Genomic DNA, 13,222 nt, shown 5'->3' with positions numbered 1-13,222 from the left:
AGTGCGCATTTTTTAAATTAAACCGGAACCCGCCAATGCTTACGACGGCGACGTCATTCTACGCAAATTCCTATTCGCAAACGACGTAAAAAATTCAAAATTGTACGCGGGAAGGACGGCCATACTTAACATGGAGTACGCCTCAGTATAGCAGCTTTAACTATAATCCAGAAAAAGCCGAACGCAAACTAAGGAAAAAAATGCCGCGGCCGGACGTACGTTCGTGGATCGCCGTAAATAGCTTGCAATAGCACATAATTTGCATACTCGATGCGGATTTCGACTGGAACGCCACCTAGCGGCCGCCGAAAAATTGCATCTTAGATCCGACGGCGTACGAAGACGTATGCCTGTCGGATCTAGCCGAGATGCCGTCGTATCTTGTTTTGAGGATTCAAAACAAAGATGCGACGCGGGAATTTTGAAATTACGCCGGCGTATCAATAGAAACGCCGGCGTAATTTCTTTGTGGATCTGCCCCATTGCATTTTTTTCTAAATTGTCGCTCTATTTTTGTTTATAGCGCAAAAAAATCACCAGACCTCCCATTAAAGTGAATGAGACTGTTGGTGGGTCAGAGGAGGAGCCGCTGCCGGACAGAGATGACAGTTGCTCTTTAAAAATTATGATTTACAGCGAGTTGATTTAAATAAAGCCTTTTTACTAAAAAGAAGCTATGTACAGCACCCTCCCAGCTCCTCCTACAAGCCACGATCCGCCCGCAGCGCATAGAGAAACAGAGTCCCATACATTGGTGGTCAGTGAGAAGGATGTCCCTTACATTGGTGGTCATGTAGAAGAATGGCCTTTACATTGGTGATCATGGATAAGAATGTCCCATACATTGGTGGTCAGTGTAAGAAATGTTCCATACATTGGTGGTCAGCGGAGAAATGCCCCATACATTAGTGGTCAGTGGGAAGAATGCCCCTTACATTGGTGGTCAGTGGGAAGAATGTCCCTTACATCGGTGGTCAGCGGGAGAAATGTTCCTTACATTGGTGGTCAGTGGGAAGAATGCCCCTTACATTGGTGGTCAGTGGGAAGAATGTCCCTTACATCGGTGGTCAGCGGGAGAAATGTCCCTTACATTGGTGGTCAGCGGGAAGAATGTCCCATACATTGGTGGTCAGTGTAAGAAATGTCCCATACATTGGTGGTCAGTGTAAGAAATGTCCCATACATTGGTGGTCAGTGTAAGAAATGTCCCTTACATTGGTGGTCAGTGAGAAGAATGTCCCTTACATTGATGATCATGTAGAAGAATGTTCCTTACATTGGTGGTCAGTGGGAAGAATGTTCCATACATTGGTGGTCAGTGTAAGAAATGGCCCATAAATTGGTAGCCAATGAGACAAATGCCCCTTACACTGGTGATCAGTGAGAAAAATGTCCCATACATTGGTGGTCAGCGGGAGAAATGCCCCATACATTGGTGGTCAGCGGAAGAAATGTCCCATACATTGGTGGTCAGCGGGAGAAATGTCCCATACATTGGTGGTCAGCGGGAGAAATGTCCCATACATTGGTGGTCAGCGGGAGAAATGTCCCATACATTGGTGGTCAGCGGGAGAAATGTCCCATACATTGGTGGTCAGCGGGAGAAATGTCCCTTACATTGGTGGTCAGCGGGAGAAATGTCCCATACATTGGTGGTCAGCGGGAGAAATGTCCCTTACATTGGTGGTCAGAGGAAGACATGTCCCATACATTGGTGGTCAGTGGGAAGAATGTCCCATACATTGGTGGTCAGAGGAAGACATGTTCCATACATTGGTGGTCAGAGGAAGACATGTCCCATACATTGGTGGTCAGAGGAAGACATGTCCCATACATTGGTGGTCAGGGGAAGACATGTCCCATACATTGGTGGTCAGTGTAAGAAATGTCCCATACATTGGTGGTCAGCGGGAGAAATGTCCCATACATTGGTGGTCAGAGGAAGACATGTCCCATACATTGGTGGTCAGCGGGAGAAATGTCCCATACATTGGTGGTCAGAGGAAGACATGTCCCATACATTGGTGGTCAGCGGGAGAAATGTCCCATACATTGGTGGTCAGCGGGAGAAATGTCCCATACATTGGTGGTCAGAGGAAGACATGTCCCATACATTGGTGGTCAGCGGAAGACATGTCCCATACATTGGTGGTCAGGGGAAGACATGTCCCATACATTGGTGGTCAGGGGAAGACATGTCCCATACATTGGTGGTCAGGGGAAGACATGTCCCATACATTGGTGGTCAGAGGAAGACATGTCCCATACATTGGTGGTCAGAGGAAGACATGTCCCATACATTGGAGGTCAGTGGGAAGAATGTCCCATACATTGGTGATCAGTGGGAAGACATGTCCCATACATTAGTGGTCAGCGGGAGAAATGTCCCATACATTGGTGGTCAGAGGAAGACATGTCCCATACATTGGTGGTCAGAGGAAGACATGTCCCATACATTGGTGGTCAGAGGAAGACATGTCCCATACATTGGTGGTCAGAGGAAGACATGTCCCATACATTGGTGATCAGTGGGAAGAATGTCCCTTACATTGGTGGTCAGTGTAAGAAATGTCCCATACATTGGAGGTCAGTGTAAGAAATGTCCCATACATTGGTGGTCAGTGTAAGAAATGTCCCATACATTGGTGGTCAGCGGGAGAAATGTCCCATACATTGGTGGTCAGCGGGAGAAATGTCCCATACATTGGTGGTCAGCGGGAGAAATGTCCCATACATTGGTGGTCAGAGGAAGACATGTCCCATACATTGGTGGTCAGAGGAAGACATGTCCCATACATTGGTGGTCAGAGGAAGACATGTCCCATACATTGGTGGTCAGAGGAAGCCATGTCCCATACATTGGTGGTCAAAGCAAGACATGTCCCATACATTGGTGGTCAGAGGAAGACATGTCCCATACATTGGTGGTCAGAGGAACACATGTCCCATACATTGGTAATCAGTGGGAAGAATGCTCCCCTTTCAGATAGCTAAACACATCACTGTCGTCAGTGGTTACATATCTAAGCATCAGAAATTACTCATTGTTTATGGAACCCCTAGAGGAACCCTAGCATTCCATGGAACCCTGGTTGGGATGCTACACTTGGGGCAACCTGCAGCAGCTGAGGAACCGCAAGTCTCAGCAAACCCCCCGCACCAGCAGAGCATGCCAGGAGCTACACCTGTTTTATAAAAATACATTCGTTGAAAATTTTCCTTTAATCATCTCTAAAGACATCTAATTAATTATCATCATTAATACTTCAAGATCACAGAATGGCACAGAACAAAGTAACGCTACAACAAAGCCCAAAGTTACACACAGACTGCACAGCCGGCCACAAACACAGGGACAACAACCGTCTACTAGGCACCGAGCAAGAGAGACACACAAAGTTTTAGAGAGGGAAAGAGACAAATTAGAGTAACGGAGGTTTGGGAAAGACCACAAAATGGGACGGAAGGCAACTCCGGAGCGGTGGTGGAGTTTCGGAAGGGTTTGGGGGAAGCTTGGAGAAGGGTAAGGGGGAAGCTTGGAGAAGGGTAAGGGGGAAGCTTGGAGAAGGGTAAGGGGGAAGCTTGGAGAAGGGTAAGGGGGAAGCTCGGAGAAGGGTAAGGGGGAAGCTCGGAGAAGGGTAAGGGGGAAGCTCGGAGAAGGGTTTGGGGGGAAGCTCGGAGAAGGGTTTGGGGGGAAGCTCGGAGAAGGGTTTGGGGGTAAGCTCGGAGAAGGGTTTGGGGGGAAACTCGGAGAAGGGTTTGGGAGGAAGCTCGGAGAAGGGTTTGGGGGGAAGCTCGGAGAAGGGTTTGGGGGGAAGCTCAGAGAAGGGTTTGGGGGGAAGCTCAGAGAAGGGTTTGGGGGGAAGCTCAGGGAAGGGTTTGGGGGAAGCTCGGAGAAGGGTAAGGGGGAAGCTCGGAGAAGGGTAAGGGGGAAGCTCGGAGAAGGGTTTGGGGGAAGCTCAGAGAAGGGTTTGGGGGAAGCTCGGAGAAGGGTTTGGGGGAAGCTCGGAGAAGGGTTTGGGGGAAGCTCGGAGAAGGGTTTGGGGAAGCTCGGAGAAGGGTTTGGGGGAAAGCTTGGAGAAGGGTTTGGGGGAAGCTTGGAGAAGGGTTAGGGGAAAGCTTGGAGAAGGGTTTGGGGGAAAGCTTGGAGAAGGGTTTGGGGGAAGCTCGGAGAAGGGTTTGGGGGAAGCTCGGAGAAGGGTTTGGGGGAAGCTCGGAGAAGGGTTTGGGGGAAGCTCGGAGAAGGGTTTGGGGGAAGCTTGGGGAAGGGTTTGGGGGAAGCTTGGGGAAGGGTTTGGGGAAGCTCGGACCAAAGTGGGGTAACAGACAAGGGGGGGAAAAGATTTACCTCTGAAGGGAGCATAGAACATCGTTCCACGGCTAAGACGGAAATCTGAGCATGGAAAGTCTCCCGGAGCAGAGACACCGGGAGGAGGTAAAGGATCTAATCACATTGGGAGAGGAGGGTTCACTGCAGGGGAGAGAGAGAGAGAGAAGGAGAGAGAGATGGAGACAGAGAGATAGATGGATTGCAAGAGACAGGGAGATGGAGAGGGTGCTAATAAGGTTAACAGGCAAAAGATATATAAAACAAATGCATATATAAATCCATGTACTGTAAAGGTGCAATGGAGCGGAAGCGCGAGAGAGAGAGAGAAAGCCAGAGATGAGAGTAAGTAGCGAGGTGCTGGAATGGGCTCGGGGTAGATCTATTTACAATTACAAGCAGAGATAGAGTGCAAATTAAAATGAAAGGGATGATCAATTAAAAGAAAAAAAAAAGGAACCTAAATGAAGGGGAAAAAGAAGAAAAAGACGGAGGGAGAGAAAAGGGGGGAAGAGGGGAGGAGAAGAGGAGAAATTGTCTAAAAAAAAAACAAAAAAAAAAAAAAAAAACCCAGGCCGTCAGGTTTTGCAGCTGGAAATGTAAAGAGAAGAAGGGGGAGGAGGAGGGGAACGGGAGATGGAGAGAGCGAGAGAGAGAGAGCGGAGGAGGAGGAGGAGGAGGAGGAGGGGAAGGATGCTCAGAATGAGATGCTGCATCAGATAGAGGAGGAGGAGAGACGATGGAGGTAGAGCTGGTCCAGAGGAAGGAAAGAGGAGGGTGCATGAAGGAACTCAAGTCTGAATGGAAAGAGCCACCGCTGTCTGCGGCCATTCGTGTTTTTTTTTTTTTTTTCGCTCGACTGAGCCAAAGAGCTGGCAATCAATCCCCCCCCTTCCCCACTGAGAACTAAGTACCATCCACCTGTCCTAATAAAAGCTTAACCCCAAACTCGGCATCTGTCACTCCCTTGGCCAACGCCGCTGCCAACTACTACTACTTATGCAACTTCCCATAGACCCAGCCTGCAATGATCTCCCTTACACGGCGCCGTCTGCCGCTTGGCACCTTCCTCCGATTCCTGGAACTACAAGGTCGATAGGTAATCAGTCAGCAAACGTGGCACGGGGAAAATTCACAGCCCGCCCGTACTTGCGTAAAAAAGTCTGCATACGGATAAAATCTGTGCCAACGACCAAGTGATTTAATATTTCACACCAAATGCAAAGTTCTGCGGCCCGATTTATACCTACGCGTTGCTGGAAGGCATGCGTTGGCGCAGCACGCTGAAATGGATGGTATATGTGCTGCTGCAATGTGGTGGCACCTATATTGAATAGCACGCCGACGCACGTGTTTTGTTGTGCATGTCAGCACACCATGGAACGACATAAAATAGCGTCCAAACGAATAGCCAGATTCACGAACGCCGGCGTAACTTTGTGCGGGCGTAACGTATGTCATTTACGTTACACCGCCGCAAGTTAGAGAGGCAAGTGCTGTATTCGCAAAGCACTTGCGTCCTAAGTTACGGCGGCGTAGCGTAAATGTGCCGGCGTAAGCGCGCCTAATTCAAATTGGGAAGAGGTGGGCGTGTTTTATATTAATAAGGCATGACCCCACGTAATTGACGTACGGCGTCCGTGGACGTAACCCAGTGCGCATGCTCTAAATTACGACACAAAGACTCATTGGTTTCGACGTGAACGTAAATTACGGCCAGCCCCTTTCACGGACGACTTACGCAAACGACGTAAAAATTTCAAAATTCGAAGCGGTTCCGACGTCCATACTTAACATTGGCTGCGCCATCTTTTTAGTGGAATATCTTTAGGCCTGAAAACGCCTTACGTAAACGGCGTATCTTTACTGCGTACGTTTGTGAATAGACGTATCTCGCTGATTTACGCATTCTAGGCATAAATCAGCGTACACGCCCCTAGCGGCCGGCGTAAATAGACAGCTAAGATACGACAGCGCCGGCGGTCGTATCTTAGCTAGATTTAAGTGTATCTCAATTTGAGAATACACTTAAATATACGACGGCGCAGATTCGGAGTTACGACGGCGTATCTGCTGATACGCCGGCGTAACTCTACCTGAATCCGGCTAGAATAGTTTATTGCATGATCACAACACAAAGAGAGTGCAACGTTTCGGTGTCACACAGGACCCCTTCGTCAGGCCTGACGAAGGGGTCCTGTGTGACTCCGAAACGTGGCACTCTCCTTGTGCCGTGATCATGCAATAAACTATTTGTTTGGACGCTATTTTATGTCGTTCCAAGGTGTGCTGGCAAATACCGTATTTATCGGCGTATACCGCGCACTATTTTGCCCTGAAAATCAGGGCAAAATCGTGGGTGCGCGATATACGCCGATAACCGCTTTCCCGCCACGAGTTTGAATACTGCGCCGACATATACCGAGCGCAGTACACTCGTGTATCTTCGGGCAGTCTCGGCGCCTCTCGTACTGAAGTCCTGAGCGTACAGGACGTCAGCACGAGAGTTGCCGAGCCTGCCCGACGATACACGAGTGTACTGCGCTCGGTATATGTCGGCGCAGTATTCAAACTCGGCGCGGGAAACGAGCGGGGAGGACGCTGCAGAAGGACGCCGGACCCGACGAAGAGGACACCCGAAGCCGCAGACGGACCCGACGAGGCCGCCGATGGACGCCGCGCAAGACACCAAAACTGTAAGTACAAAACATTTTTTTCCACAGGAATTCGGGCAACTTTAGGGGTGCGCGCTATACCCCGATAAATACGGTATCTTTGTTGTGACTTGAACCAGTATCCAGCTGGTTGTTGCTGCAGCACCAAAATTTGAGAGCTCATCCAGGAACGTGTGCGATGGGAATACAAGTATTAATAGTATTGTTGGGCATGTCAATGCACCATAGGGGCGTATCATCCTTGCCGCTCCTGAGCCTCGTACACACGATCAGATTTCTATCGGACAAAGCGTAGGACTTTTGTCTGAAGGGCGTTGACCGTGAACTTGTATTACATACAAACGGCAAAGAATTGTCGGCCAACAAACGCGGAACTACGTGGTTTTACAGCTCTTTAGCGCCACCCTTTGGGCAACTTCTGCTAATGTTGTGTTATGGTAATGATAATCCGACAACACACATTTGTCGTTGGAAAATTTTAAAGCATGCTATCCAACATTCGTTGGCGGAAAATCCGACAACAATTGTCCGATGGAGCGTACAAACGGACGGATTTTCCGACAACAGCCTGTCATCATACAATTCCCGTCGGAAAATCCGATCGCGTGTACGGTACGGGCCTTTACAGTAAAGAACCCCTTTACGTAGTTTAAGGTTAGACTTCTTTTCTTCTAATTTTAATGAGTGGCCGCGTGTCTTATTAAACTCCCTTCCGCAAAAAAAGTTTTATCCCTATTGTGGGGTCACCAGTACGGTATTTGTAAATTTAAATCATTTCCCCTCTCAAGCGTCTCTTGTCCAGAGAAAATGGGCCAGATTCTCGTAGCCGCGCGTAACTTTGTGCGGGCGTAACGTATCTGATTTACGTTACGCCTCCGCAACTTAGACGTGCAAGTGCAGTATTCTCAAAGCACTTGCTCCGTAAGTTGCGGCGGCGTAGCGTAAATCGGCCGGCGTAAGCCCGCCTAATTCAAATTTGGATCAGGGGGGCGTGTTTTATGTAAAACTACTGTGACCCGATGTGATTGGGGTTTTTGCGGAACGGCGCATGCGCTGTCCGTGGAATTTCCCAGTGTGCATTGCTCCAAAGTACGCCGCAAGGACGTCATTGGTTTCGACGTGAACGTAAATGACGTCCAGCCCCATTCACGGACGACTTACGCAAACGACGTAACTTTTTCAAGTTTAGACGCGGGAACGACGGCCATACTTAACATTGGTGCGCCACATATACGCCTCATATAGCAGGGGCAACTATACGCCGGGAAAAGCCTAACGTAAACTTCGTAACTTAACTGCGTCGGCCGCGCGTACGTTCGGGAATTTGCGTATCTAGCTAATTTGCATACTTGACGCGGAATTCGACAGAAGCGCCACCTAGCGGTCAACAAAAAAATGCAGTTAAGATCCAACGGCATAAGTGACTTACGCCTGTCGGATCTAATGGATATCTATGTGTAACTGATTCTAAGAATCTTACGACGGCGTACATGGCGCTGCGCCGTTTAGTGCAATGAAACCGTTCTAATTGAAGCGACTTGAGTCGCATCGACTTAGAATAAGGTTCCTGCCCTACTTTTGGTCCGACTCGAATTGCATTGACTTCTGTTAAAGAAGTCGCATGCAAGTAGTCACACTGTCGCGCTGAGAATGTCGGCGCAGAAGTCGCGGCAGTGTGAATAGGGGCTTACTGTCACATTTGCTGGGGATCTTGACCAAACTGTCAAATCATCAAATCATCAAATGGCTGGTGTCATAACTGATCACATGTGCAGCGCCATGGCAGTTACAGATCAAACAGAGGCTAATGCCGCGTACACCAGACCGTTTTTTCCGTCGGAATAAACTGACGGGTTTTTCCGACAGAATTCCGGTCAAGCTGTCTTGCATACACACAGACACACCAAATTCCAACCGTCAAGAACGCGGTGACGTACAACACTACGACGAGTCGAGAAAAAAAAAAAGTTCAATGCTTCTGAGCATGCGTCGAATTGTTTTTAAGCATGCGTCGGAAATTACATACAGATGAACGGAATTTCCGTCGGAAAAAAAAGAGAACATGTTCTCTTTCTAAGTCCGTTGGAATTTCCGATGGAAAAAGTCTGATGGGGCATACACACGGTTGGAATATCCGATGAAAAAATTCCGTCTGACTTTTTCCATCGGAAATTCCGACCGCGTGTACGCGGCATAAGATGGCAGCTTCCTTGACTGAAAAAGGATAGGAGGGTTTAGTTCCACTTAAAGGCCCTCGACTCCAAATTGCATGGCAACGCTGACAAAACGTTTGGGTGCCATTCATTTTCAATGGCAGTAGACGCGGTGTTGTTTTGTCGCGCGATAACTCACAATACAATCGTGGCAAAACGTATTGCACAAAGTTCGAAGCTCAAAAAGGAGCAGGAGCTACTTTTGGAACGACAAGCTTCACACAATGCAATTTGTCGCATGACAATCAAAAGCAAAACCACACCGCGTTTAGGTGGCATTGAAAGTAAATTGCACCCAAACAAGCGTACTGCACGTTTTAGAATTGTATGCAGATTACCAGCGATTCCACCTGCAATGCCAAATCGCTAGATGTGAACGTGGCCTAAAAGTCTGGAAATATACACAAGGGGCTAGATTCAGCAACAATTTACGCCGGTGTATCCATAGAGACGCCGCGTAAATTCAAAGCTGCGCCGGCGTATCTTCTTTCTGTATTCAGAAAGCAAGATACGCCGACATTAGCCTAAGATACGACTGGCATAAGTCTCTTACGCCGTCGTATCTTAGGGTGCATTCTCACGCTGGCCGCTAGGTGGCGTTTCCGTTGTTTTCGGCGTAGAGTATGCAAATTACCTAGTTACGCCGATTCACAAAATGTACGTGCTCCCGGCGGTAGCTTTTTACGTCGTTTGCGTAAGGCTTTTTCGGCGTAACGTTGCTCCTGCTATTAGGTGGCGCAGCCAATGTTAAGTATGGACGTCGTTCCTGCTTCGAAATTTTAATTTTTTGCGTCGTTTGCGTAAGTCGTTCGCGAATAGGGCTGGACGTAATTTACGTTCACGTCGAAACCAATGACGTCCTTGCGACGTCATTTGGAGCAATGCACACTGGCATATGTACACGGACGGCGCATGCGCCGTTCGTAAAACACGTCAGGTCATCACATATTAGCATAAAACACACCCCCCTTCCACATTTGAATTACGCTGGCTTACGCCGGCCAAATTTACGCTACGCCGCCGCAACTTACGGAGCAAGTGCTTTGTGAATACTGCACTTGCTCCTGTAAGTTGCGGCGGCGTAGCGTAAATACGATACGCTGCGCCGCAAGAAGGGGCGCAGCTACCTGAATCTAGCCCAAGGATTACAATGCTGTAAGTGCAAAGGGTGCAGAATGCCAGGAACCAAAATGGCGCAGAATGCCAGGAACCAAAATGGCGCTTCACTAATTTCGTACGGTGTAAAAATGAGACCCATGTGTCACTTTAACTGCAGACATGAGAAATGCAATATTTAGATATTATCTATTGTATATATATATATATATATATATATATATATATATATATATATATATATATATATACACACACACACACACACATATATATATATATATATATATATATATATATACACACACACACACACACATATATATATATATATATATATATATATATACACACACACACACACACACATACATATATACATACATATATATATATACACACACACACACACACACACACACACACATATTGCAGGGTATGGCCACCAATATATGTCAATTTTTTATAAACCAGGATACACAATTGTGTACACAAAAGTTATAAAAGTGCAATTCTGCAATTCATTTACATAGAGAGACACATACATATGCGGATTGATAAATGGAATGCAATATTCTGTATACAAAGCTGTATAACACAACCTACAATTACTATACTTAATACATATTTCATTTTGGACAGTACAGTGGTTTAAACAGGGACACTGATAAGGGGGTAGCACCCGCCTTCCTGTTCGGGGCCCCATAGGCTCAACAAGGGGGCCCAGAGCAGCAAGAATGGGCAAAATTATTGAAACCACCCCCTGTGCTTACAATGCTTGAGCATGAACAGGGAGCTTTTGTACAAAGGAGCTCCCTGTTCATTCACTCCGCAGCTGAGGCTGCAGAGAAAGAGATTGAGGACAACCATGGGGCAGAACTACTTCCATTGACACCAACCATGGGGCAGAATTCCTTCCATTGACACCAATTATGGGGCAGAATTCCTTCCATTAGCACCAACCATGGGGCAGAATTCCTTCCATTGACACCAACCATGGGGCAGAATTCCTTCCATTGACACCAATGATGGGGCAGAATTCCTTCTATTGACACCAACCATGGGGCAGAATTCCTTCCATTGACACCAACGATGGGGCAGAATTCCTTCCATTGACACCAACGATGGGGCAGAATTCCTTCCATTGACACCAACGATGGGGCAGAATTCCTTCCATTGACACCAACCATGGGGCAGAATTCCTTCCATTGACACCAATTATGGGGCAGAATTCCTTCCATTGACACCAACGATGGGGCAGAATTCCTTCCATTGACACCAACGATGGGGCAGAATTCCTTCCATTGACACCAACGATGGGGCAGAATTCCTTCCATTGACACCAACTATGGGGCAGAATTCCTTCCATTGACACCAATGATGGGGCAGAATTCCTTCCATTGACACCAATGATGGAGCATAATTCCTTCCATTGACACCAACTAAGGGGCAGAATTCCTTCCATTGACACCAATGATGGGGCAGAATTCCTTCCATTGACACCAACCATGGCGCAGAATTCCTTCTATTGACACCAATGATGGGGCAGAATTCCTTCTATTGACACCAACTATGGGGCAGAATTCCTTCCATTGACACCAATGATGGGGCAGAATTCCTTCTATTGACACCAACCATGGGGCAGAATTCCTTCTATTGACACCAATGATGGGGCAGAATTCCTTCCATTGACACCATTGATGGGGCAGAATTCCTTCCATTGACACCAATGATGGAGCAGAATTCCTTCCATTGACACCAACCATGGCGCAGAATTCCTTCTATTGACACCAATGATGGGGCAGAATTCCTTCTATTGACACCAACTATGGGGCAGAATTCCTTCCATTGACACCAATGATGGGGCAGAATTCCTTCTATTGACACCAACCATGGGGCAGAATTCCTTCTATTGACACCAATGATGGGGCAGAATTCCTTCCATTGACACCATTGATGGGGCAGAATTCCTTCCATTGACACCAATGATGGAGCAGAATTCCTTCCATTGACACCAACCATGGCGCAGAATTCCTTCTATTGACACCAATGATGGGGCAGAATTCCTTCTATTGACACCAACTATGGGGCAGAATTCCTTCCATTGACACCAATGATGGGGCAGAATTCCTTCTATTGACACCAACTATGGGGCAGAATTCCTTCCATTGACACCAATGATGGGGCAGAATTCCTTCTATTGGCACCAACCATGGGGCAGAATTCCTTCTATTGACACCAACTATGGAGCAGAATTCCTTCTATTGACACCAACCATGGGGCAAAATTCCTTCCATTGACACCAACCATGGGGCATAATTCCTTGCATTGACACCAACCATGGGGCAGAATTCCTTCCATTGACACCAAAGATAATGGAAGGAATTCTCCCCTGACACCAAAGATGGGGCACTATTCCTCCCACTGACACCAAAGATATGGAATTGTTTACTCCCACTAGATGCCAGGACATTATCTACTCCCACTGGGCACAGTCTGGCCCCCCTAAAGTCTGAAGGACAGTAAACTGGCCCTTTATTTAGAAAGTTTGGACACCCCTGGTATAAACAAAGAGATGGTGAAGCAAGACCTGGCAAGCAGAGGTGGCGTCGCTGCGTGGGATTAGGTTTTCAGGACAACCCAGTGGACAAGGTAAGAGCGGACTGAAATAAATTTTGAAAATATTTGCCAAGAAAATTATTCGGAAGAGGTTCTCAAGCATATCGGACATGGTGCCCATAGAACCACCAAGAGTCAGGTACCACTGAACGGAGACATACATATAGACGTATTACATTTCACATATATCAGCCTACAATATAGGGGGGAATTGCTAAAACTGGAGCACACATAATCTCTGCAGCTCTGCAGTAACCAATCAGCTTCAAACT

General features: G+C 47.5%; 1 protein-coding gene across 4 annotated transcripts in view; it reads right to left on the bottom strand.

The window, feature by feature from the left end:
- Positions 1-13,222, bottom strand: part of SYNGAP1 (synaptic Ras GTPase activating protein 1) — a 469,079-nt gene that overhangs the window by 451,414 nt on the left and 4,443 nt on the right. The window contains exon 1 of one of the 4 annotated variants that reach the window (XM_040324976.1): positions 4,349-4,820. The exons of the other annotated variants lie outside the window; for them this stretch is intronic. Within the exon in view, the coding sequence (XP_040180910.1) occupies positions 4,349-4,370 (22 nt within the window). The 5' untranslated portion in view covers positions 4,371-4,820. Of the gene's footprint in view, positions 1-4,348; positions 4,821-13,222 lie in introns of those variants that run through there. 4 annotated transcript variants of the gene reach the window in all.

Source organism: Rana temporaria, chromosome 9 (genome assembly GCF_905171775.1).
Source record: "Rana temporaria chromosome 9, aRanTem1.1, whole genome shotgun sequence".
Lineage (NCBI taxonomy): Eukaryota > Metazoa > Chordata > Amphibia > Anura > Ranidae > Rana > Rana temporaria.
The sequence above is the reverse complement of the archived record's forward strand: the minus strand, read 5'-3'. Positions and strand labels throughout refer to the sequence as shown.